At 44.2% G+C, this 22,938-nt stretch overlaps 1 protein-coding gene and 2 long non-coding RNA genes across 6 annotated transcripts in view; 2 read left to right on the forward strand and 1 right to left on the reverse strand.

The window, feature by feature from the left end:
* Nucleotides 1-22,938, reverse strand: part of LOC125720187 (neurexin-1-like) — a 609,464-nt gene that overhangs the window by 415,993 nt on the left and 170,533 nt on the right. The window contains 1 exon segment of the mRNA XM_048995368.1: nt 16,667-16,696. Within this exon segment, the coding sequence (XP_048851325.1) occupies nt 16,667-16,696 (30 nt within the window).
* LOC125720196 (uncharacterized) lies at nt 3,025-4,879 on the forward strand. 2 transcript variants are annotated; one of them, XR_007385380.1, is made up of 3 exons: nt 3,025-3,040; nt 4,210-4,425; nt 4,863-4,879. It is a non-coding gene; the product is annotated as an uncharacterized LOC125720196 (long non-coding RNA). The 2 variants fall into 2 exon arrangements; XR_007385379.1 differs by lacking the exon at nt 4,863-4,879 and adding an exon at nt 4,827-4,843.
* On the forward strand, nt 5,063-8,990 carry LOC125720198 (uncharacterized). 3 transcript variants are annotated; one of them, XR_007385382.1, is made up of 3 exons: nt 5,063-5,078; nt 6,639-6,854; nt 8,974-8,990. It is a non-coding gene; the product is annotated as an uncharacterized LOC125720198 (long non-coding RNA). The 3 variants fall into 3 exon arrangements; XR_007385383.1 differs by lacking the exon at nt 5,063-5,078 and adding an exon at nt 5,176-5,191; XR_007385384.1 differs by lacking the exon at nt 5,063-5,078 and adding an exon at nt 5,454-5,469.

Raw genomic sequence — 22,938 nt, forward strand, 5'->3', positions numbered from 1 at the left:
TGGATGCCTCCCTGGGGAGGTGTTTTGGGCATGTCCAACTGGGAGGAGGTCCCAGGGCAAACCTAGGACACGCTGGAGAGATTGTGTCTCTCGGCTGGCCTGGGAACGCCTTGGTCTCCTCCGGAGGAGCTGGAGGAGGTGGCTGGTGAGAGGGCGGTCTGGGCATCGCTGCTTAGACTGCTGGCCCCGCAACCCGACCCCAGATAAGAGGCAGAAAGTGTAGGGATGGATGGAAGGATGGATGGATGGATGGATGGACTGAATCATACTATAGACTCCACCAGAACACTGCTGCAAAATTATTAGACACCCCGCTACCCATTGACTAAATGTATTTTGTGCTCTGATCCAAACTTTTACCCAGCTATTTCCCATCGACGTTCCCGAGTGAATGCCCTTGATTCCATGCTGACATTAAAACGCTCCTCAGGGCTGACCTTTAAAATCACATTATGGATTTTGTATACTTAGATCACAACCCCCTTCCGTCGCCTTTGTTTCAGACTAAGGAGGCTTGGCGCTCAGTCTTTCATGGCAGCGCTTTCGGAAACAGAGGGAACGGCCTTTCTGCTCCTCGCGGGACCCGCTCCGCCACAGCGAGCAGGCACACGGGAAAGGATCCCAGCAAGCCCTCCGACTTCCGATCCACGCTACATATAGTTATGGTTTGTTTACTTTATCTGGCTGCGTTTTTCCAGCTCTGTGCTAAGGCAGTAATGCATGAGAGAACCGCAGCCGTTCTCAGAGGAGAACGCCGTTATCTCACATTCCCACATACAGAACCACTCTGCCACTCCCTGACTGAATTACAATCCTCTGTAATTTATCCATTGTAATTTCATTCTCTCACACATTCTCTCCGCTCCATAATGTCCTTTTTATGCATTTTGTTTCTGCTATGCCACATATTTCTAATTAACCAGTATACTGAGCCTGCTGTGATCTATATTTATATTGCTAAAGTTTTATTGTCAATTATTTACTGCGCTATATATAGTAATATAGTGTTTTTTTTGTGAGGGAAATTAATTTTTGAGGTGATGTTTTATTTGTTTTCAAATAGCCATTTATTTGAACCATAAACTTTGCAGAATGTTGAACATACATCTAGGTTGAACCCAATGGACGACTGCAATGTACCTAAAAGCTGGAGGCAGCTAGAATGTAAAGGCAGCTAGAATGTAAAACTTCTTAGGTTTTATGGAGAAATTGGGTGACCAGATAGTCCATGTCAACGGAGACACTTGGAGCTAGTTTGGGTTTTACACACTACTGTAAAACCGAAAGGCTCCTGTGCTCGTCTATACAGTTCAGTTCATCTTGTGTTTGACTGGTTTGTTTCCTTGATTGAGAGACTCATCCGGCTGTTTCACATTAACATTAGTGACACGTGCGTGATTATAGGAGACTGACCAATCAGCACGCAGCGAGAACTCAGTGCTTCAGTGAAATCTGGGTCCTGCTAACTGAAATGGTCATTTACAAATCCTGTCCTGGCTCACAGTGTCCTCCCTGACATGGATTATCTGGTCATCCTATGGAGACCATAATATTGCACATTACTCTATAATCTACATTATCATTATAAATATTTGGCATGAAGGATTCAAGACCCAGGCGGTAACATCTAGCAGTTAAAAATAGTTTGTCCTTTTTAGATGAAGCTGTCAGCCAAGTAAATGATTGCATGTATTTGCTCACCAGATGTGTGCGGAGTTTGCATGTTCTCCCCATGTCGTTGTGGGGTTTTCTCCGGGTACTCCGGTTTCCCCCCCACAGTCCAAAAACATGCTGAGGCTAATTGGAGTTGCTAAATTGCCCGTAGGAATGCGTGTGAGAGTGAATTGTGTGTGAGTGTGCCCTGCGATGGGCTGGCCCCCCATCCTGGGTTGTTCCCTGCCTCATGCCCATTGCTTCCGGGATAGGCTCCGGACCCCCCGCGACCCAGTAGGATAAGCAGTTTGGAAAATGGATGGATGGATGGATGTTCACCAGATGCTGCACCATTTTCAACTGGACTACAATCCCCGGAGCTATACCGGTAGCTGCAAGCTAATTAATCTGTAGCTGCCAGAATTGTTTCTATTCCTCCTTTCATGGATGTCCCACGCCAGACTTAACGGCAAAAATGATACATGTCGTGGTCACGATTTACCAGTTCGTTCACTCATTTTAGTAAAATCATGGGCACCCTAATTCATTCATTCATTTCAGTTAAATCGTGGACACGTTTTGCTAATTCGTTCCCTCATTTTAGTTAAATATTGGGCATGTTTTACTGACTTGTTCACTTATTATTTATTAATTTGTTCCCATGATATATTAAAATGTACCTACAATACATATAATTTTTATTGTTATGCGATGAGCTGGGCTCCATACTTAACCCACCTCTAACGATGTCAGGAATAAAATTCCTATCAATTATAGCTTTTTAGCATTTATTGGTTTGCAGCTTCAGGTACATCCCTGCTGCACATCAGCTATGTCTGTCTTTCACGCTACTCATTTGTACTTTTAATGAGCTCTTATTATACCTTTACTGAATTTCAGAACTGCTGTACGGCAGGGTAAATTACTATAATTCTTTGTTCTTTTGCAACACAGCCCTGTACAGGCTTCCACTGCTATGCAAAAGCAGAACATTCCTGTGTAACCTACAGCAAGCAGAAGTGGTGTAAAGCAAAGACGCAATTACCGCTAATTTGTGTGGGAAAACCTTGAGCATTTCCAGATCCGAAAAGGAAGCTAGCAAATAATAATAACTGATACGTTATTGATACCCTCCATGGTCCAACTTACTACACAACTAGGCTATATAGTACAGTCTAAATAATGATGAAATACACAGTATACTGTTCTTGTAAGGGGAGGTGTGGTTCTGCATTGTTATAAGGGGAGGCCCTTGTACAGTGTGTTGTTGGAAGGGGAGGTGTGGTCCTTATACATTGTGTTGTTGGAAGAGGAGGTGTGGTCCTTATACATAGTGATCTTGGAAGAGGAGGTGTGCTCCTTATACATAGTGTTCTTGGAAGAGGAGGTGTGGTCCTTGTACAGTGTGATGTTGGAAGAGGAGGTGTGGTCCTTGTACAGTGTGTTGTTGGAAGAGGAGATGTGGTCCTTGTACAGTGTGTTGTTGGAAGAGGAGATGTGGTCCTTGTACAGTGTGTTGTTGGAAAGGGAGGTGTGGGCCTTATACAGTGTGTTGTTGTAAGGGGAGGTCTGGTTCTAATACACTGTATTGTTGTAAGGGGAGGCACTTGTACAGTGTGTTGTTGGAAGGGGAGGTGTGGTCCTTATACAATGTGTTATTGGAAGAAAAGGTGTGGTCCTTATACAGTGTGTTGTTGGAAGAGAAGGTGTGGTCCTTATACATAGTGTTGTTGGAAGAGAAGGTGTGGTCCTTATACATAGTGTTGTTGGAAGGGGAGGTGTGGTCCTTGTATAGTGTGTTGTTGGAAAGGGAGGTCCTTGTACAGTGTGTTGTTGGAAGGGGAGGTGTGGTCCTTATACAGTGTGTTGTTGTAAGGGGAGGTCCTTGTACAGTGTGTTGTTGGAAGGGGAGGTGTGGTCCTTATACAGTGTGTTGTTGTAAGGGGAGGTCCTTGTACAGTGTGTTGTTGTAAGGGGAGGTGTGGTCCTTATACATAGTGTTATTGGAAGGGGAGTTGTGGTCCTTGTACATAGGGTTGTTGGAAGAGGAAGTGTGGTCCTTATACAGTGTGTTGTTGGAAGAGAAGGTGTGGTCCGTATACATAGTGATCTTGGCAGAGGAGGTGTGCTCCTTATACTGTACTTAGTGGTATTGGAAGGGGAAGTGTGGTCCTTATACAGTGTGTTGTTGGAAGGGGAGGTGTGGTCCTTATACAGTGTGTTATTGGAAGAGAAGGTGTGGTCCTTATACAGTGTGATGTTGGAAGAGAAGGTGTGGTCCTTATACATAGTGTTGTTGGAAGGGGAGGTGTGGTCCTTATACATAGTGTTCTTGGAAGGGGAGGTCCTTATACAGTGTGTTGTTGCAAGGGGAGGTCATTGTACAGTGTGTTGTTGGAAGGGGAGGTGTAGTCCTTATACAGTGTGATCTTGGAAGAGGAGGTGTTGTCCTTATACTGTACTTAGTGTTATTGGAAGGGGAAGTGTGGTCCTTATACATAGTGTTGTTGGAAGAGGAGGTGTGGTCCTTATACATAGTGTTCTTGGAATGAGTAGGTGTGTTCCTTATACATAGTGTTCTTGGAAGAGGAGGTGTGGTCCTTGTACAATGTGTTGTTGGAAGGGGTGGTGTGGGCCTTGTACAGTGTGTTGTTGGAAGAGGAGATGTGCTCCTTATACATAGTGTTGTTGGAAGAGGAGATGTGCTCCTTATACATAGTGTTGTTGGAAGAGGAGGTGTGGTCCTTATACATAGTGATGTTGGAAGAGGAGGTGTGGTCCTTATACATAGTGATGTTGGAAGAGGAGGTGTGGTCCTTATACTGTACTTAGTGTTATTGGAAGGGGATGTGTGGTCTTTATACAGTGTGTTGTTGGAAGGGGAGGTGTGGTCCTTATACAGTGTGTTGTTGGAAGAGAAGGTGTGGTCCTTATACAGTGTGATGTTGGAAGAGAAGGTGTGGTCCTTATACATAGTGTTGTTGGAAGAGGAAGTGTGGTCCTTATACATAGTGTTGTTGGAAGAGGAGGTGTGGTCCTTATACATAGTGTTCTTGGAAGAGAAGGTGTGGTCCTTATACATAGTGTTGTTGGAAGAGAAGGTGTGGTCCTTATACATAGTGTTCTTGGAAGAGGAGGTGTGGTCCTTATACATAGTGTTGTTGGAAGAGGAGGTATGGTCCTTATACATAGTGTTGTTGGAAGAGGAGGTATGGTCCTTATACATAGTGTTGTTGGAAGAGGAGGTGTGGTCCTTATACATAGTGTTGTTGGAAGAGGAGGTGTGGTCCTTATACATAGTGTTGTTGGAAGAGGAGGTGTGGTCCTTATACATAGTGTTGTTGGAAGAGGAAGTGTGGTCCTTATACATAGTGATCTTGGAAGAGGAGGTGTGGTCCTTATACATAGTGTTCTTGGAAGAGGAGGTGTGGTCCTTATACTGTACTTAGTGTTATTGGAAGGGGAAGTGTGGTCCTTATACATAGTGTTCTTGGAAGAGGAGGTGTGTTCCTTATACATAGTGTTCTTGGAAGAGGAGGTGTGGTCCTTGTACATAGTGTTCTTGGAAGGGGAGGTGTGGTTCTTATACCGTGTGTTGTTGTAAGGGAAGGTCCTTGTACAGTGTGTTGTTGGAAGGGGAGGTGTGGTCCTTATGAAGTGTATTGTTGTAAGGGGAGGTCCTTGTACAGTGTGTTGTTGGAAGGGGAGGTGTGGTCCTTATACATTGTGTTGTTGGAAGAGGAGGTGTGCTCCTTATACATAGTGATCTTGGAAGAGGAGGTGTGCTCCTTATACATAGTGTTCTTGGAAGAGGAGGTGTGGTCCTTGTACAGTGTGATGTTGGAAGAGGAGGTGTGGTCCTTGTACAGTGTGTTGTTGGAAGAGGAGATGTGGTCCTTGTACAGTGTGTTGTTGGAAGAGGAGATGTGGTCCTTGTACAGTGTGTTGTTGGAAAGGGAGGTGTGGGCCTTATACAGTGTGTTGTTGTAAGGGGAGGTCTGGTTCTAATACACTGTATTGTTGTAAGGGGAGGCACTTGTACAGTGTGTTGTTGGAAGGGGAGGTGTGGTCCTTATACAATGTGTTATTGGAAGAAAAGGTGTGGTCCTTATACAGTGTGTTGTTGGAAGAGAAGGTGTGGTCCTTATACATAGTGTTGTTGGAAGAGAAGGTGTGGTCCTTATACATAGTGTTGTTGGAAGGGGAGGTGTGGTCCTTGTATAGTGTGTTGTTGGAAAGGGAGGTCCTTGTACAGTGTGTTGTTGGAAGGGGAGGTGTGGTCCTTATACAGTGTGTTGTTGTAAGGGGAGGTCCTTGTACAGTGTGTTGTTGGAAGGGGAGGTGTGGTCCTTATACAGTGTGTTGTTGTAAGGGGAGGTCCTTGTACAGTGTGTTGTTGTAAGGGGAGGTGTGGTCCTTATACATAGTGTTATTGGAAGGGGAGTTGTGGTCCTTGTACATAGGGTTGTTGGAAGAGGAAGTGTGGTCCTTATACAGTGTGTTGTTGGAAGAGAAGGTGTGGTCCTTATACATAGTGATCTTGGCAGAGGAGGTGTGCTCCTTATACTGTACTTAGTGGTATTGGAAGGGGAAGTGTGGTCCTTATACAGTGTGTTGTTGGAAGGGGAGGTGTGGTCCTTATACAGTGTGTTATTGGAAGAGAAGGTGTGGTCCTTATACAGTGTGATGTTGGAAGAGAAGGTGTGGTCCTTATACATAGTGTTGTTGGAAGGGGAGGTGTGGTCCTTATACATAGTGTTCTTGGAAGGGGAGGTCCTTATACAGTGTGTTGTTGCAAGGGGAGGTCATTGTACAGTGTGTTGTTGGAAGGGGAGGTGTAGTCCTTATACAGTGTGATCTTGGAAGAGGAGGTGTTGTCCTTATACTGTACTTAGTGTTATTGGAAGGGGAAGTGTGGTCCTTATACATAGTGTTGTTGGAAGAGGAGGTGTGGTCCTTATACATAGTGTTCTTGGAATGAGTAGGTGTGTTCCTTATACATAGTGTTCTTGGAAGAGGAGGTGTGGTCCTTGTACAATGTGTTGTTGGAAGGGGTGGTGTGGGCCTTGTACAGTGTGTTGTTGGAAGAGGAGATGTGCTCCTTATACATAGTGTTGTTGGAAGAGGAGATGTGCTCCTTATACATAGTGTTGTTGGAAGAGGAGGTGTGGTCCTTATACATAGTGATGTTGGAAGAGGAGGTGTGGTCCTTATACATAGTGATGTTGGAAGAGGAGGTGTGGTCCTTATACTGTACTTAGTGTTATTGGAAGGGGATGTGTGGTCTTTATACAGTGTGTTGTTGGAAGGGGAGGTGTGGTCCTTATACAGTGTGTTGTTGGAAGAGAAGGTGTGGTCCTTATACAGTGTGATGTTGGAAGAGAAGGTGTGGTCCTTATACATAGTGTTGTTGGAAGAGGAAGTGTGGTCCTTATACATAGTGTTGTTGGAAGAGGAGGTGTGGTCCTTATACATAGTGTTCTTGGAAGAGAAGGTGTGGTCCTTATACATAGTGTTGTTGGAAGAGAAGGTGTGGTCCTTATACATAGTGTTCTTGGAAGAGGAGGTGTGGTCCTTATACATAGTGTTGTTGGAAGAGGAGGTATTGTCCTTATACATAGTGTTGTTGGAAGAGGAGGTGTGGTCCTTATACATAGTGTTGTTGGAAGAGGAGGTGTGGTCCTTATACATAGTGTTGTTGGAAGAGGAGGTGTGGTCCTTATACATAGTGTTGTTGGAAGAGGAAGTGTGGTCCTTATACATAGTGATCTTGGAAGAGGAGGTGTGGTCCTTATACATAGTGTTCTTGGAAGAGGAGGTGTGGTCCTTATACTGTACTTAGTGTTATTGGAAGGGGAAGTGTGGTCCTTATACATAGTGTTGTTGGAAGAGGAGGTGTGGTCCTTATACATAGTGTTCTTGGAAGAGGAGGTGTGTTCCTTATACATAGTGTTCTTGGAAGAGGAGGTGTGGTCCTTGTACATAGTGTTCTTGGAAGGGGAGGTGTGGTCCTTATACCGTGTGTTGTTGTAAGGGAAGGTCCTTGTACAGTGTGTTGTTGGAAGGGGAGGTGTGGTCCTTATGAAGTGTATTGTTGTAAGGGGAGGTCCTTGTACAGTGTGTTGTTGGAAGGGGAGGTGTGGTCCTTATACAGTCTGTTGTTGTAAGGGGAGGTCCTTGTACAGTGTGTTGTTGTAAGGGGAGGTCTGGTACTTAAACAGCATATTCTTGTAAGGGCAGGTATGGTTCTAATACACTGCATTGTTGTAAGAGGAGGCACTTGTACAGTGTGTTGTTGGAAGGGGAGGTGTGGTCCTTATACATAGTGTTATTGGAAAGGGAAGTGTGGTCCTTATACTTAGTGTTATTGGAAGGGGAGGTGTGGTCCTTATACAGTTTGTTGTTGGAAGAGAAGGTGTGGTCCTTATACAGTGTGATGTTGGAAGAGAAGGTGTGGTCCTTATACTTAGTGTTCTTGAAAGTGGAGGTGTGGTCCTTATACTTAGTGTTGTTGGAAGGGGAGGTGTGGTCCTTATACATAGTGTTGTTGGAAGAGGAGGTGTGGTCCATATACATAGTGTTGTTGGAAGAGAAGGTGTGGTCCTTATACATAGTGTTCTTGGAAGAGGAGGTGTGGTCCTTATACATAGTGTTCTTGGAAGAGGAGGTGTGGTCCTTATACATAGTGTTGTTGGAAGAGGAAGTGTGGTCCTTATACATAGTGATCTTGGAAGAGGAGGTGTGGTCCTTATACATAGTGTTCTTGGAAGAGGAGGTGTGGTCCTTATACTGCACTTAGTGTTATTGGAAGGGGAAGTGTGGTCCTTATACATAGTGTTGTTGGAAGAGGAGGTGTGGTCCTTATACATAGTGTTCTTGGAAGAGGAGGTGTGTTCCTTATACATAGTGTTCTTGGAAGAGGAGGTATGGTCCTTGTACATAGTGTTCTTGGAAGGGGAGGTGTGGTCCTTATACCGTGTGTTGTTGTAAGGGGAGGTGTGGGCCTTGTACAGTGTGTTGTTGGAAGGGGAGGTGTGGGCCTTGTACAGTGTGTTGTTGGAAGGGGAGGTGTCGTCCTTATACATAGTGTTGTTGGAAGAGGAGGTGTGGTCCTTATACTTAGTGTTCTTGAAAGTGGAGGTGTGGTCCTTATACTTAGTGTTCTTGGAAGTGGAGGTGTGGTCCTTATACAGTGTGTTGTTGGAAGGGGAGGTGTGGTCCTTATACATAGTGTTGTTGGAAGAGAAGGTGTGGTCCTTATACATAGTGTTCTTGGAAGAGGAGGTGTGGTCCTTATACATAGTGTTCTTGGAAGAGGAGGTATGGTCCTTATACATAGTGTTGTTGGAAGAGGAGGTGTGGTCCTTATACATAGTGTTGTTGGAAGAGGAGGTGTGGTCCTTATACATAGTGTTGTTGGAAGAGGAAGTGTGGTCCTTATACATAGTGATCTTGGAAGAGGAGGTGTGGTCCTTATACATAGTGTTCTTGGAAGAGGAGGTGTGGTCCTTATACTGTACTTAGTGTTATTGGAAGGGGAAGTGTGGTCCTTATACATAGTGTTGTTGGAAGAGGAGGTGTGGTCCTTATACATAGTGTTGTTGGAAGAGGAGGTGTGGTCTTTATACATAGTGTTGTTGGAAGAGGAAGTGTGGTCCGTATACAGAGTGTTGTTGGAAGAGGAAGTGTGGTCCTTATACAGAGTGTTGTTGGAAGAGGAAGTGTGGTCCTTATACAGAGTGTTGCTGGAAGAGGAGGTGTGGTCCTTGCACAGTGTGTTGCTGGAAGAGGAGGTGTGGTCTTTGCACAGTGTGTTGTTGTAAGCGGAGATGTGGTTCTTGTAAAGTGTGTTGTTGATAGGGGAGGTGTGGTTCTTATACATAGTGTTCTTGGAAGAGGAGGTGTGGTCCTTATACATAGTGTTGTTGGAAGAGGAGGTGTGGTCCTTGCACAGTGTGTTGCTGGAAGGGGAGGTATGGTCCTTGCACAGTGTGTTGCTGGAAGGGGAGGTATGGTCTTTGCACAGTGTGTTGTTGGAAGAGAAGGTGTGGTCCTTATACAGTGTGATGTTGGAAGAGAAGGTGTGGTCCTTATACATAGTGTTGTTGGAAGGGGAGGTGTGGTCTTTATACATAGTGTTTTTGGAAGAGGAAGTGTGGTCCTTATATATAGTGTTGTTGGAAGAGGAAGTGTGGTCCTTATACAGAGTGTTGTTGGAAGAGGAAGTGTGGTCCTTATACAGAGTGTTGTTGGAAGAGGAGGTGTGGTCCTTGCACAGTGTGTTGCTGGAAGAGGAGGTGTGGTCCTTGCACAGTGTGTTGCTGGAAGAGGAAGTGTGGTCCTTGCACAGTGTGTTGCTGGAAGGGGAGGTGTGGTCTTTGCACAGTGTGTTGTTGTAAGCGGAGATGTGGTTCTTGTAAAGTGTGTTGTTGATAGGGGAGGCGTGGTTCTTATACATAGTGTTCTTGGAAGAGGAGGTGTGGTCCTTATACAGAGTGTTGTTGGAAGAGGAGGTGTGGTCCTTGCACAGTGTGTTGCTGGAAGAGGAGGTGTGGTCCTTGCACAGTGTGTTGTTGTAAGCGGAGATGTGGTTCTTGTAAAGTGTGTTGTTGATAGGGGAGGTGTGGTTCTTATACATAGTGTTCTTGGAAGAGGAGGTGTGGTCCTTATACAGAGTGTTGTTGGAAGAGGAGGTGTGGTCCTTGCACAGTGTGTTGCTGGAAGGGGAGGTATGGTCCTTATACAGTGTGATGTTGGAAGGGGAGGTGTGGTCTTTATACATAGTGTTTTTGGAAGAGGAAGTGTGGTCCTTATATATAGTGTTGTTGGAAGAGAAGGTGTGGTCCTTATACAGAGTGTTGTTGGAAGAGGAAGTGTGGTCCTTATACAGAATGTTGTTGGAAGAGGAGGTGTGGTCCTTGCACAGTGTGTTGCTGGAAGAGGAGGTGTGGTCCTTGCACAGTGTGTTGCTGGAAGAGGAGGTGTGGTCCTTGCACAGTGTGTTGCTGGAAGGGGAGGTGTGGTCTTTGCACAGTGTGTTGTTGTAAGCGGAGATGTGGTTCTTGTAAAGTGTGTTGTTGATAGGGGAGGTGTGGTTCTTATACATAGTTTTCTTGGAAGAGGAGGTGTGGTCCTTATACAGAGTGTTGTTGGAAGAGGAGGTGTGGTCCTTGCACAGTGTGTTGCTGGAAGAGGAGGTGTGGTCCTTGCACAGTGTGTTGCTGGAAGGGGAGGTGTGGTCTTTGCACAGTGTGTTGTTGTAAGCGGAGATGTGGTTCTTGTAAAGTGTGTTGTTGATAGGGGAGGCGTGGTTCTTATACATAGTGTTGTTGGAAGGGGAGGTGTGGTCCTTGTACAGTGTGTTGTTGGAAGGGGAGGTGTGGTCTTTATACAGTACGTAGTGTTCTTGGAAGAGGAGATGTGGTCCTTGTACAGTGTGTTGTTGGAAGGGGAGGTGCCGTCCTTGATCGATGATGTCACTGAACTAGTTTTCCTGTTCCTTATTCCTAATCACTGTATATTTTGCCTTCCTGGAGAGAAGCACATCTAGACCCTTCCAAGGCCTGAATGCACACCCAGTAATAACCCTCACACCCAGTAATAACCCTCACACTCAGTAATAATCCTGCCACTTTCCCTTCCTGTCTTTCCTTCCAATATTTTGTTACACTCAGTTCATCCCCTTCCCCAAACAATGCTTTCCTTTTTCCACCCTTATGCTTCTGCTCGCCATTCTGCCCCATGAAAATTTTACACACAGACCTATTTTTTTGCTCGTTAAATGTTAAAATCATTTTAGGAGAAAGTTTAAATAAATTAAATGGTTTGCCTCTATATATGTTTAAATTATATTTAACTACTAGCTCGCAGTGATTTTTCATTAAACTTGACATGACAGGGAATGGCAGCTGGAAAATAGACCAAATCCTTAATTCATCCTTAAATCACTTGCAGCTCTGCTTATTTGCACACTCACATGGAGGTCCATTTTTTATCCAACTCTTCTCTGTTCCTGATTCCTGACCTTATAAAATGTATTTTAAATCACTCTTCCTTCTCTTTATCACCAAAACCAGACATGGTCCTTCATTGTTCAGACCTGAATGCCTGCCCCTTATCTACGCTATTTTGATTTTTCCAAGAATGTCTCTTTCTTTCTTTTTTTGTAACTGTGTTCTGCGGTTATCAGGAAAGCGTTACAAGGGGAACAGGACACTTGAGTATATTAAATTAATGTGAGAGACCCCTCAGTCATTAGGGTTAGGGTTACAAGGAGAATGAGACAAAGGAGTATACTGAATTAATGTGGGAGACCCGACAGCCATTAGGGTTATAAAGGGAAGGAGACACGTGAGAATACTGAATTAATGTGGGAGACCCTGCAGCCATTAGGGTTAAGGTTATAAAGGGAAGGAGGAACGTGAGTATACTGAATTAATGTGGGAGACCCCTCAGCCAGTAGGGTTAAGGTTATAAAGGGAAGGAGGAACGTGAGTATACTGAATTAATGTGGGAGACCCCACAGCCATTATGGTCAGGGTTATAAAGGGAAGGAGACACGTGATAATACTGAATTAATGTGGGAGACCCCACAGCCATTAGGGTTAGGGTTATAAAGGGAAGGAGGAACGTGAGTATACTAAATTAATGTGAGAGACCCCGCAGCCATTAGGGTTAGGGTTATAAAGGGAAGGAGGAACGTGAGTATACTGAATTAATGTGGGAGACCCCACAGCCATTAGGGTTAGGGTTATAAAGGAAAGGAGACACGTGAGAATACTGAATTAATGTGGGAGACCCCACAGCCATTAGGGTTAGGGTTATAAAAGGAACGGGACACATGAGTATACTGAATTAATGTGGGAGACCCCTCAGCCATATGGGTTATAAAGGGAAAGAGGAAAGTGAGTATACTGAATTAATGTGGGAGACCCCTCAGCTATTAGGGTTATAAAGGGAAAGAGGAAAGTGAGTATACTGAATTAATGTGGGAGACCCCTCAGCCATTAGGGTTAGGGTTATAAAGGGAAGGGGACACACTAGTATACTGAATTAATGTGGGAGACCCCTCAGCCATTAGGGTTAGGGTTATAAAAGGAACGGGACACACGAATATACTGAATTAATGTGAGAGACCCCACAGCCATTAGAGTTAGGGTTATAAGGGGAATGGGACTCCAAGCCCCTCTGCCTGCTTCCCATTGCTCTTCCAATGCCATCGCTATACTATGAGAAGCTGCTTCACACTTCCAAGGATGTTGCCTTGAATTCCATTGCTCTAACTATGTCTGGAGTTTATTCCTCCCTGTGTTGCACCGTCTTCCTCTTACAGTCCAAAGACATAGAGTTTAGCTAACTGGCGTCTCTGTGTGTCCGATAGTGTCCGAATACTCCAGTGTCTATCCCAGCCTTTTGCCCGGTGCTGCCTGGAACAGGCCCCCACATGAGCCCAGACCAGTACAGCTAATAGACAAGGGATAGATATATCTACGTGTTTATTTATGTGCGCCGGTGTGACTTGTATTATGGTTTGGATATTTTTATTATTTTTTGTGTTTAGAATTGTTTTCCATCTTAATTTGTAATCCAGTTTAGTTTTAGTTAGTTTCCAGTTTGGTTTAATTACTTTTAATTGGCTTTTATTTTAAAGATGTATTTCTATTCAGTGTTCATATATGTGACCCGTTACCACAAAATGAGTCTTAAGTCGCACTGGTAGAATTTCACCCACAAGACTCATTTTGTGGTGATGGGTCACATTGTTATTTCAGTGTACATTTCAGTATTTTTATTACCAGAGATAGACTGAAAGCTGTGGACCTGTGTTATCCATCTGGTCTTTAGGGGATCGTACAGGAATACTCAGTGTACATTACGGATTTGCTCAAAACTGGCAAATCATGTCCCAGGTATTACTGACAGTATTAAACAAACAAACCATTAATTTAGCTAAATAGAATTAAACAGTCATCATAAAAATTTTTGATGCTTGCTTTTATGTTAGTTTCCGATTCAATATTTATAGCTTAATTTTGTTTTAAGGGTTTCAAATCTCAGGATGTAAAAATGTTTTCTTATAGTTTTATTTTTTTTTTGTCCACAGTAATAACCTTGATGTGTGCGATGTCTTGTAACTGTCCTACGTTGTGTGATTCCTTTTTAAATTTTAACTCCTGCATCCCACAATGAGCATGGCATGCTAAGTAGGACCCTCGCTGTAATTTAAACGCAGGCCTTCCTGCTCTCCTGCGCACTCATACTCATTACAGCCGTGTGTCTCTTCAAGCATCCCCATGCAGGGCAAGGAGCTGCAGATTAAAGGTTAAAGAGATGCAGGGCCAGCTGCCAGATCACTAAGGAATTCAGAGGTGTGTGTGCGTGTGTGTGTGTGTGTGTGTGTGTGTGGTTGTGTGTGTGTGGGGAGTGGGGGGGGGGGGCTGGCGGATAGTGATCAGAATCACAGAGAATCAATCAGAACAAGCATCCACTCATCAGCAGGCACTAACATCAACAGCACATATTGCAGATTCCATCATGCACGCAGCTTAATTCAGCTCCCGATATTTAATATTAAAGGCTAATTTTAAACCCATTTGAAGCCTGTAAAAATGGGTAGCAATTATGTGTGCTAAAACTGTCTTATGAAGACAAGACTGAATTGGTATATCGGTGAAGAAAAGAGGATTTATGTTGCCATTTATCTGACCGGTGTCTTATATATGAATAACAATTAGTTTATTTGCAAATATAAATTAATACTACAGTATTAACTGTGTTTTTTTAATCCTTAATATTAGGAAAACCTTTATTACACTGAAAAGTGACATATACATCACTATTAAATAGCCATAATTAAACTTAAATAAAACCACATCTGGTATATTTTTCCTAGGATCCCTGCATAAATCCTCTTTGCTCTGTTAAAGTTCTCAAATGCAAATGGTTAATCTCATTTTCCCCCCACATTTCATTTCTTCAATTTCGTATTTCACTACAACAAATTAGCATTAGCTGCAGAATATATTATGCCTATTCACTACTAAATCACAGCTCTCAGATAAGTACCAATGCATCTCCAGTGCTGAACGCTCCTGATTTCAAATACAAATTGAGGTCTATGGATTATATATCCATCTTCCAGCAGACCAGTAGCTCTTCTTCTGTGGCCAAAGTCAGGTATTTTCCTCATGTTTTGGGCTCTTTAACTGGTATCCTTGACCCCATAACAGTGACCCCAGTGATAGACACTTTAAGTATGTGGATTGTATGAAACCAAGGATATTAACATGAAGTTGGTCCGCACTTTATTGCTGTAACAGCCTGTATCCTTCTGGGGAGGCTTCCTGTTAGATCCTGACACGTTGCTGCTGGGACTTGCTGCCATTCAGGTTGGGTGTTGATGTTGGGTGATCAGATCCCTTTCTGCGACATTCTGTGTCCGACTACTTTGCAGCTGAACTGGCTATCAGACATTCTGACCCTCGCAGTCACTTCACTCTCACTTCTCACTCAGGGCAACTATAGCAGGGTAACAATGGGGCAACCTGACTTGCTGGAAAGATGGTGAGAAATATAAAGTCACTAACCTCTTCTATGTGACCAGCCAATATGCTGTTAACGTTTGCTGCTGGAGTCTGCATGACTCTGCCTGCATGACTCTGCCTGCATGACTGTGTGCTAGCTAGTTTCTCTAATTAATAGGAGTGTCCACATACTTCTGGCCATATAGCGTAGGAACCTTTGCTCCCCAGAACCCCTGCACCAGTGGCCTACGTTACCAGGGTGACATTAGCTGCCTTTCTACTGCCTCATTGTACAGACTGACTCCACAGCTAAGACGAGAGGAGCTTTCCAGGGGGAGACGTGGACATACCGGCCAGACATCGGTGCGTTACTGTAAATCCCGAAGGTGGTCGTGTATGTGTGCCTGTAATCCAGTGAAGTAACTACTGTAAGCAAGCCAATCAGTCGCGATGATCAATTACCGCGTAACCAGGGCCAGTTTCTCACTTCTGGGGCTCCGCTTGCATGTCGTTGCATATAAAGTTGACGCAAACTAGCGAGTGGATTCAGAAGATCGTAGCTAGATGGTTAGCAGAAGATGCTGCTTCGGCATCTCCTAAATAAGGAATGCGTGAATTTAACATTTAGGGTAGTGACTGTTTGTGAAAGGCAGTGATCTGAGTGGTGGTTGACACAGCCTCTAATTCCTTCACATAGCTATAGAAAAATGATTATTTGCTGTTACTGAGGCTCTGCCTTTTGTAATATGATGGGCAGAAAACAATCGTGAGCTCTGAACACAACTGGGAGGCATTTTCCCGTGTGCATTACGAGGCCATGTGCAGACCCCTGGAACCCCTGACAAGGACGGTAAGCCAAACAATGAGAATGGCGGCAGAGTGGTGAACGGGGACTCTGCGCATTCCGTACCCGCGTCGCAGACAACACAGCGCAACGTTCCGCAGCCGCGGCAAGCCCCAGAACCCAAAGCGAAAGGGAGAGCAGAAAAGCATACCTTCAGCAGAGGATCTGGAGAAGGTCTGAGAAGCGAATCCAGGAGCTGGACCAGAGGACAGGACAAGGGTAGGACGAACAGGGTGGAGGTACAGAGAACGCAACATGATGACAGGAAGCAGAACGAAAAGGGGGGGTCCGGGGGGGGATAGGAAGGGCTGATGCAAGTATTATTTGCGTGTCTGTCTGTCTGTCTGTGTGGATTAGGTTTATATTACCTTGCAGGGGCAAATGTCCCCCACAATGTAATAAAAAAAACTTGTTTTTTTGACGTTGTGGGGACAATTTTCGTGCAAGTTAGGGTTAGAGGTTTCCCCATAGAAATGATTGGAGAATTTCCACAAATATCTAATTCCAAACCCGTGTGTGTGTGTGTGTGTGTGTGATTCTTTTTGAGGAGGTGGTGGTAGGACGTTTAGAAGGAATTGGGAGTTGGGATTAGGGTACTTAAAAAAAATATATATATATATAAAACAAAAAACAAATGGACTCATACCTTGGTTGTTTAACATCAGGTGCGCCAGACCTTGAAGGAAAGAACAGAAAAAAAAAGAAAGGAAGGAAAAAGGAGGTCATAAAAGGCACGGGAAGAAAAGAAGCATTGTCACAACGTTGGACTGCAGTTTGTGACAGACATCCTGGGGCAGAGAAGGATGTCAGAGTTCAAATCAAACCAAAAGGAAGGAAACCAAAAACGAATAAACACTTCTTGAGTGGGGTGTGGGAGGCAGAAGAAAAAAGCATTTAAATTTGCGCAACTACCAAAGGTGATTGCTCATATAAATGCTTTTTTTCCTAATGGAACACAGACGAAACTGTTTGGCAGTTCAGTTATTTCAGTTCAACTTTCTTTTCATCCACTTTGTTATTAATACATATGGATATATTTCCTTGAATATCCATCAAGCATTGTAACATAAACAGGGCAGTAATCAAATAATCACAGGCAGGGAAAACCGTTTTAGTAAAGTGTACATTATCCCATCAAAAGGAGCAAACCAACAGGTTCATGTTTTCCGGGTAACAGCCACTGCACGCCATGCGTCAAAGACCTTCAGGCATCACTGAAGAAGCAAGAAGACAAGTGCAAACACAGTGCAGTAAGACCACCAACAGCACACTGCGAAATGCTAGCTAGTGTCACAATTTATGCAATTTCCCATCAGCGTGTGTCTCAGCGTTACGATTCCGCAAGTCTCGCAGCGTGAGCGATGGCACAGTGAACGGGAGAGGCACTGCAGCCAGACCTCCAGAATTAACATACAACACAGACAGGCTTCCAGTGCCAAGCTGGCTCACTCACTGCTACCATCAGCAGTATCAGGGAATCCAATACACTGCAGTCCCAACAGAAGCCCCAACCCCAGCAGAGGGGCCTCAGAAGCTCAACACATCCCAGTCGACACCAACAATGGCATCAATAACCTTCACGTCGGCCAAAAATCCATAGCATGCATCTTCAAAGCCGACAACCTAGAGCAGATATCCTTGATAGTAATTAGTAAAATCTGGTGACAAGAATGCGAGAAAACGTAATCAGTGCATGAGCCAAATCTTTGACGTAAAAAACACGAATTAGGCGAAAGCCGAAAGATTAATCTTGGAAAGTTTGTTTCTTTACACTGAAAAGCATGGTGGTTTAAGTACACTCTCACCCCAGAAGTTTCACGCTTAAATCTCTCCTCCAGATTATTTCCTACGGGTCTCCCCGCATGTTCTACGTGTCCTGGGTGCGTAAGGGCCCTGAGCTCCACACCATAGGCCCAACTGCATCTCACACTGTATGATTCCCCAAAAGCACTTCTTATCATGGTGCCTCTAAACGGATAAGCAGGGACCAAGATCTATGGAGGAGTATGTGATACTGTGGGAGTAATCCAACAACCAGTGTAGTTATAGCGATAAAAACCTGACATCTCAGAGCTCCATTGCAAGTACGGAGACCATAGTTTGTCATTTCCCACAATTCCTGGCGAGTGCTTTCCAATCAGCTTGCTTACTCTTCTCCTTTTTATAGGACTCACGGGGAACAGAAAAGGTCAAGGGACCTTGGTCTATCAATATTTTTTTTCCCCATTTTGAAAAATCATCACACTGTAGCACAGATTCTAAATGCTGAACATGTCAACCCAGAGAAGAGAATCATTTCTGCATGATCTTCACAGATATTCATGAGCTGCCAAGTGCCTCAGTTATACTCTCCAAAGACACCTCATGAAAGGAGTGCAGTTACCGTGTGAATCCTACGTTTCTTCATGCAACGCAACAGCACAAAAAGTACAAAAGAGAAATGTTATTATGGGCTATAATTCCCCATGAAAGACTGACTGCAATGCTCGCTTGACTCTTGCATGCTGCAGTCTTGATACTGAACGTCAGCTCTGGTTAATTTCAGGGCTGGACAGAAGTCCCATCCCTGTCGTCAGAATCATCAGATATAAAGTTATAAATGAAGATACTGCCAGTCGAGCACCTTTCAGCAAGTCGGCTGGTGGTCATTTTCACCTCTTAGGTACATTAATTTAGACCATCGACACTTGTGAAAGCAGAGAGTGGCACTTTAACCTGAACCACGGATGGTTATGTAATGTGCTGCGTTCTTTAATAGTTTAATTCCGAACTGCACTCTGTCTGCATAAGCAGCTCATATTAATTCAACGGGGGATTTGAAGAGAAATGCAGAACTTAGAAAGCAGGGACCCACCATTTGCCTCGAGACGTCTTCATAAACACATAAATCCAACAGTTAAGCAGCAGTTAGCACTGCTTGCGTGATAAAAAATGACAATGTGTAGAAAAAAAAATGTAATCATATTAACCTGACACGATCAAGAAAAAATGAACCTAAGGACCACTTAGACGGTGGCACTTGTCGGCAGTCAGACGGCGATATGAACGCACATTCAGATTGAAAGAGACGTTGCTTTGGCTCCGTGATTGATGCAGTTATTTACAAGGTGGTCTGCATGACCTGACGGTGACTGAAGTTTGATACAGACGTCTGACACGTTCATAAAAGCCTAAAAAAGAAATCACCTCCATTTCTAATTTCAACAGACAGCGCTAACTTTAACAGACAGCTACATCACAGTCATGCCCCGTGCAGAACCAAGCAGGACAACGATTTCTTAGAGATTTAAAACTTAAAAGCGGCTAAGGGTCAAGAAATGTAGCTTTAATAGTGATTTTAAATGAGAATATTACATTCCAGCTACCATGGAGAACCGCAATCCATTCAGTATTTGCTGTATATTTTTCCCTCTTGGTTTCCTAGACTTGCCACAGTCTTTGGCAATAGCATCACTTATACACTCTCCATCTGTTCAATGGCCTTTATTAATCAGCCTCTGCCATTCCTACAACATCGGCTGAATTTAACACACAGCGGCTTCTTAAAAGAGAGAGAGACTGAAGCAAAAACGTCAGCCCACTGGTAGTGTTTGGCAGAGCTGGCAGGGAGCAAAAATGTGTACTGTCTGGGGCTCCTTGAGAAATACTGCATTAGGAGACAGACGGCTGCCTAGGGCGCCCCCTACTGAGGGGGGTGCCAACTTAGCAGGCCGATTTCACCGCGCTGGCGGTGAGACTTGCCTCAGGTGCCAAAAGCGGCACTTTCTCTCAAAAGTTTAGGAGCCTAGTTCCTGGTTCCGAGTTCCTGGCCCATGTCTGTAATTCCTGGCCACCTTCATGTGTCACTGTCCCACTGCACGACAGGAACTGAGACCTTTATGCTAAATAAGCACTCAAATCGGCAAAGGCTGGTAGATCAAACTTCACATGTAATTTCACACGAAACTACTCCGCCATCCCAAAACAATGGAGGGTGAGAAAGTCATTTAGTTAGTTATTTGGTTTGTTATTGGGCCGATGATTAAATTGGTCTGAAGATTATAATATACAATATATTGGTTAGAAATGGAACACAGCATTTCAAGTTTGCTGCATTTCCTGTAGTGGGAAGGTGGCCGTGGTATGGGACTGGTCCTGCTGGTTGGAAGCCGGTCAGCAAAGAAGCATGAGCTCATTAGTATGGATCCTGAGGAAGGACGCGAGTGCCCGAGTCGTCGTCGCCCCCCCCCACCCCCCTTTGTTCTGTCCTCCGTAATGCTCCTCATTAAAAAGATAACACAGCAATAAAATGATAATGGCAATGCTATGTACCAAATTACTGTGCCCCCACGCTCCCGTTGCAACTGCAGATTAGCACTGAAGGTTAGTCCTGTCCGCTATGTCAAAGAAATGCGATTAGAGGTCCGCAAATTGCAGAACGAAATGCTGAGATTGTCCAAAGTATGGAATAAAAGTTGCAAAATAACAGATAAATGGTATAATGCAAAATGCCCGGTAAGATGGAGGAGGGGAAACAAAAAACTACAGCAAAACCAGGAACAGAAGTAGAGCGGACAGCTTGCTGAAGGAGCAGACACGCCCCTTTCCGGGGATCTGTTTACAACATACCTGCAACAAGGACAGACACCTCCCTGAGCCTGGCAGCAGCATGGCGTCAGAGCGAACAGGTCCGAACAGCAACGTAAACATCTCCACATGACACGCGACCTGGGAGGACAGGCCTGCATCGCATGGCATCGCAGACAGCCCGTGAGCTAAACTGCGAGTGGAAAGGCCCGCATTTCAAGGTAAGCAAGTGTAAAGCGTACAGTCATTTATTTATTAATTCCCCGCCCGTCCGAATTAGCATACCTCAAGCTTTCTTTAATTAAACTCTACGAGCCTTTTGGTAATTAATTTAAAAGTAGGTTATTCCACACAAGCACACTCTCCTAAAATTCTCCTCATTCAATCATAACAAATCAGTCACCGTTTCTGTTTATCTATGGTGAACCATCTAAAAAGGAGAAGGTTATTTTTCTTAATTATTGTGTTGCCAATTGTGATTAATAGCTATTTAAGCAATTGCTCACAATTGCAAATTGTGGGGCTAATGCAGATGCGTGAGTGGAACTGACAAGACGTGGTCTGGGTGGGACCCTCTTAATCAGTCGACGCTGACTGAATAATCAGCGTAAATAAAACATTATCCAGCCGTTGAAGACCTGCGACGCCGCCTGCCTCACTCGTCGCGTCGCCATCGCCGTGACGTGTGGGCTGCGTTTGCTCACCCCGTCGGCAGCAGCTGCTGACGAACCGCGGTAATGACTGATACTGTACATATCGGAGAATGGGCACTCAGACCCATAACCAGCTACACTCAGACCCACATTCATAACCAGCTAGCTCAAAAAAGCAGGCGAGGATTGTTCACAGCGGCTGCTTTGTTGTGTTTGCAGTGAGTACTTACGCATTCGCAGTACGAAATCAATTACGTTAACGTGAAAATGGTCAAAATGGGAAAAAAATCACAACAAAAACAACATTTTGTGAGTATTTTAACGTGCTGGCTTTTTAGCTGTTAGTTGTAACTTTTTACAAATTTGTTACGTTTACTCTAGAACATTACGGAGCTGCAGCTCATTCTTCATCTTGCTCCCCTAGTTTATTCTCCTCACCTGTTTGATGAAAATGCATCATATGACCAGATATGATCTTTACTATTATTAGTAAACATTTTTTATAATGCAGATAGGGTTTACATCTTTTCTTTAATGTTTAAATATTTGTGGTTCCTGGCCTCCGCTGTACAGAGAGCAAGTTGGGGGAGCCATAAAGACAATTTTCCCATGGGGATCGATAAAGTATTTATTATTGTTAAATATATGCCTCTTAAAAATGTATAATTATATGTACGAACATTAACTGTTTCTGCTGGGAAGCACATTCAAGCTCCATATAAATAGTGGTAAAATAAACGTGATCAAACACTATGGGCTGGGTTTCTGTGCCCGATCACTGATTGGATGGCTTAATCTAGACGCCACAACGACATGGGCCAATGGGAAGCGAGCTGAACCTGCCTGCCATGCACGAGCTCTACGGAGACTACATGCTACACTGCCTGGAGCATCTGATGCGAGCATGCACACTTCCTTGGCCGCCCATGAATCTGAGCTGTTGACAGCTCCATATATATTTAATTCAAAACATTAAGGAGCCACTTGCAAGAGAAAAGAGAGAATGAAACAGCTCTGAGCACATTACAGTCGTCTCCGTTGCTTCTGCGAGGCCGATGGATAATGTGCATCTCTTACACCCTGAAACAACACAGCATGAAAGAGTTTAAAATCAGAAATACACAAGAGGGGAGTTTGAATCATATGACTTTAAAAAAAAAAGGTTAAATCTAGCTCCTTTCCAGAATGTAGATGCCTTCGGGTGGTTCCCCAAGTCACGTGGAAAAAAGTAGCCAAGAGTGACTCGTAAAAGCATCATTAGCTCCGAGTTTCACATTTCAGAATCAGCGGGGAGCGCTGTGCACGAAACAGGGAGACGGAATAGAATAATCCTTCCAGTTTGCAGTTACGTAAAACCGCTTTTTGGGCAGAACAGAGTGCAAAACAGAAGAAAGCAGAACCAATCAAGGAACACAACAAGTCTGGGAAACAGTAAAATCTCCACGCAGCGTTAAAGGATTCGAGCCAAGCGTAAATGGTAAAGGAATAGAAAATAAGGTAATTAAATAAGGGTCGCACGATGCATTAGCGGGGAGATAATTAGGGAGGGCGATCAGGCCAGAAAAATCTAGTGAAACGTTATGGTAGGCCTCTGACTGTCTGTCAGGCTTGGCAGGCAAAGAATCATCTTCTATGGCAGAGAAAGAAGAATGAGCAGGTGGGACACTTTGATTGCAGTGAGAAGGTCTTCCCACCACTG

The sequence above is a fragment of the Brienomyrus brachyistius genome, chromosome 24, assembly GCF_023856365.1.
Source record: "Brienomyrus brachyistius isolate T26 chromosome 24, BBRACH_0.4, whole genome shotgun sequence".
NCBI classification, from domain to species: domain Eukaryota; kingdom Metazoa; phylum Chordata; class Actinopteri; order Osteoglossiformes; family Mormyridae; genus Brienomyrus; species Brienomyrus brachyistius.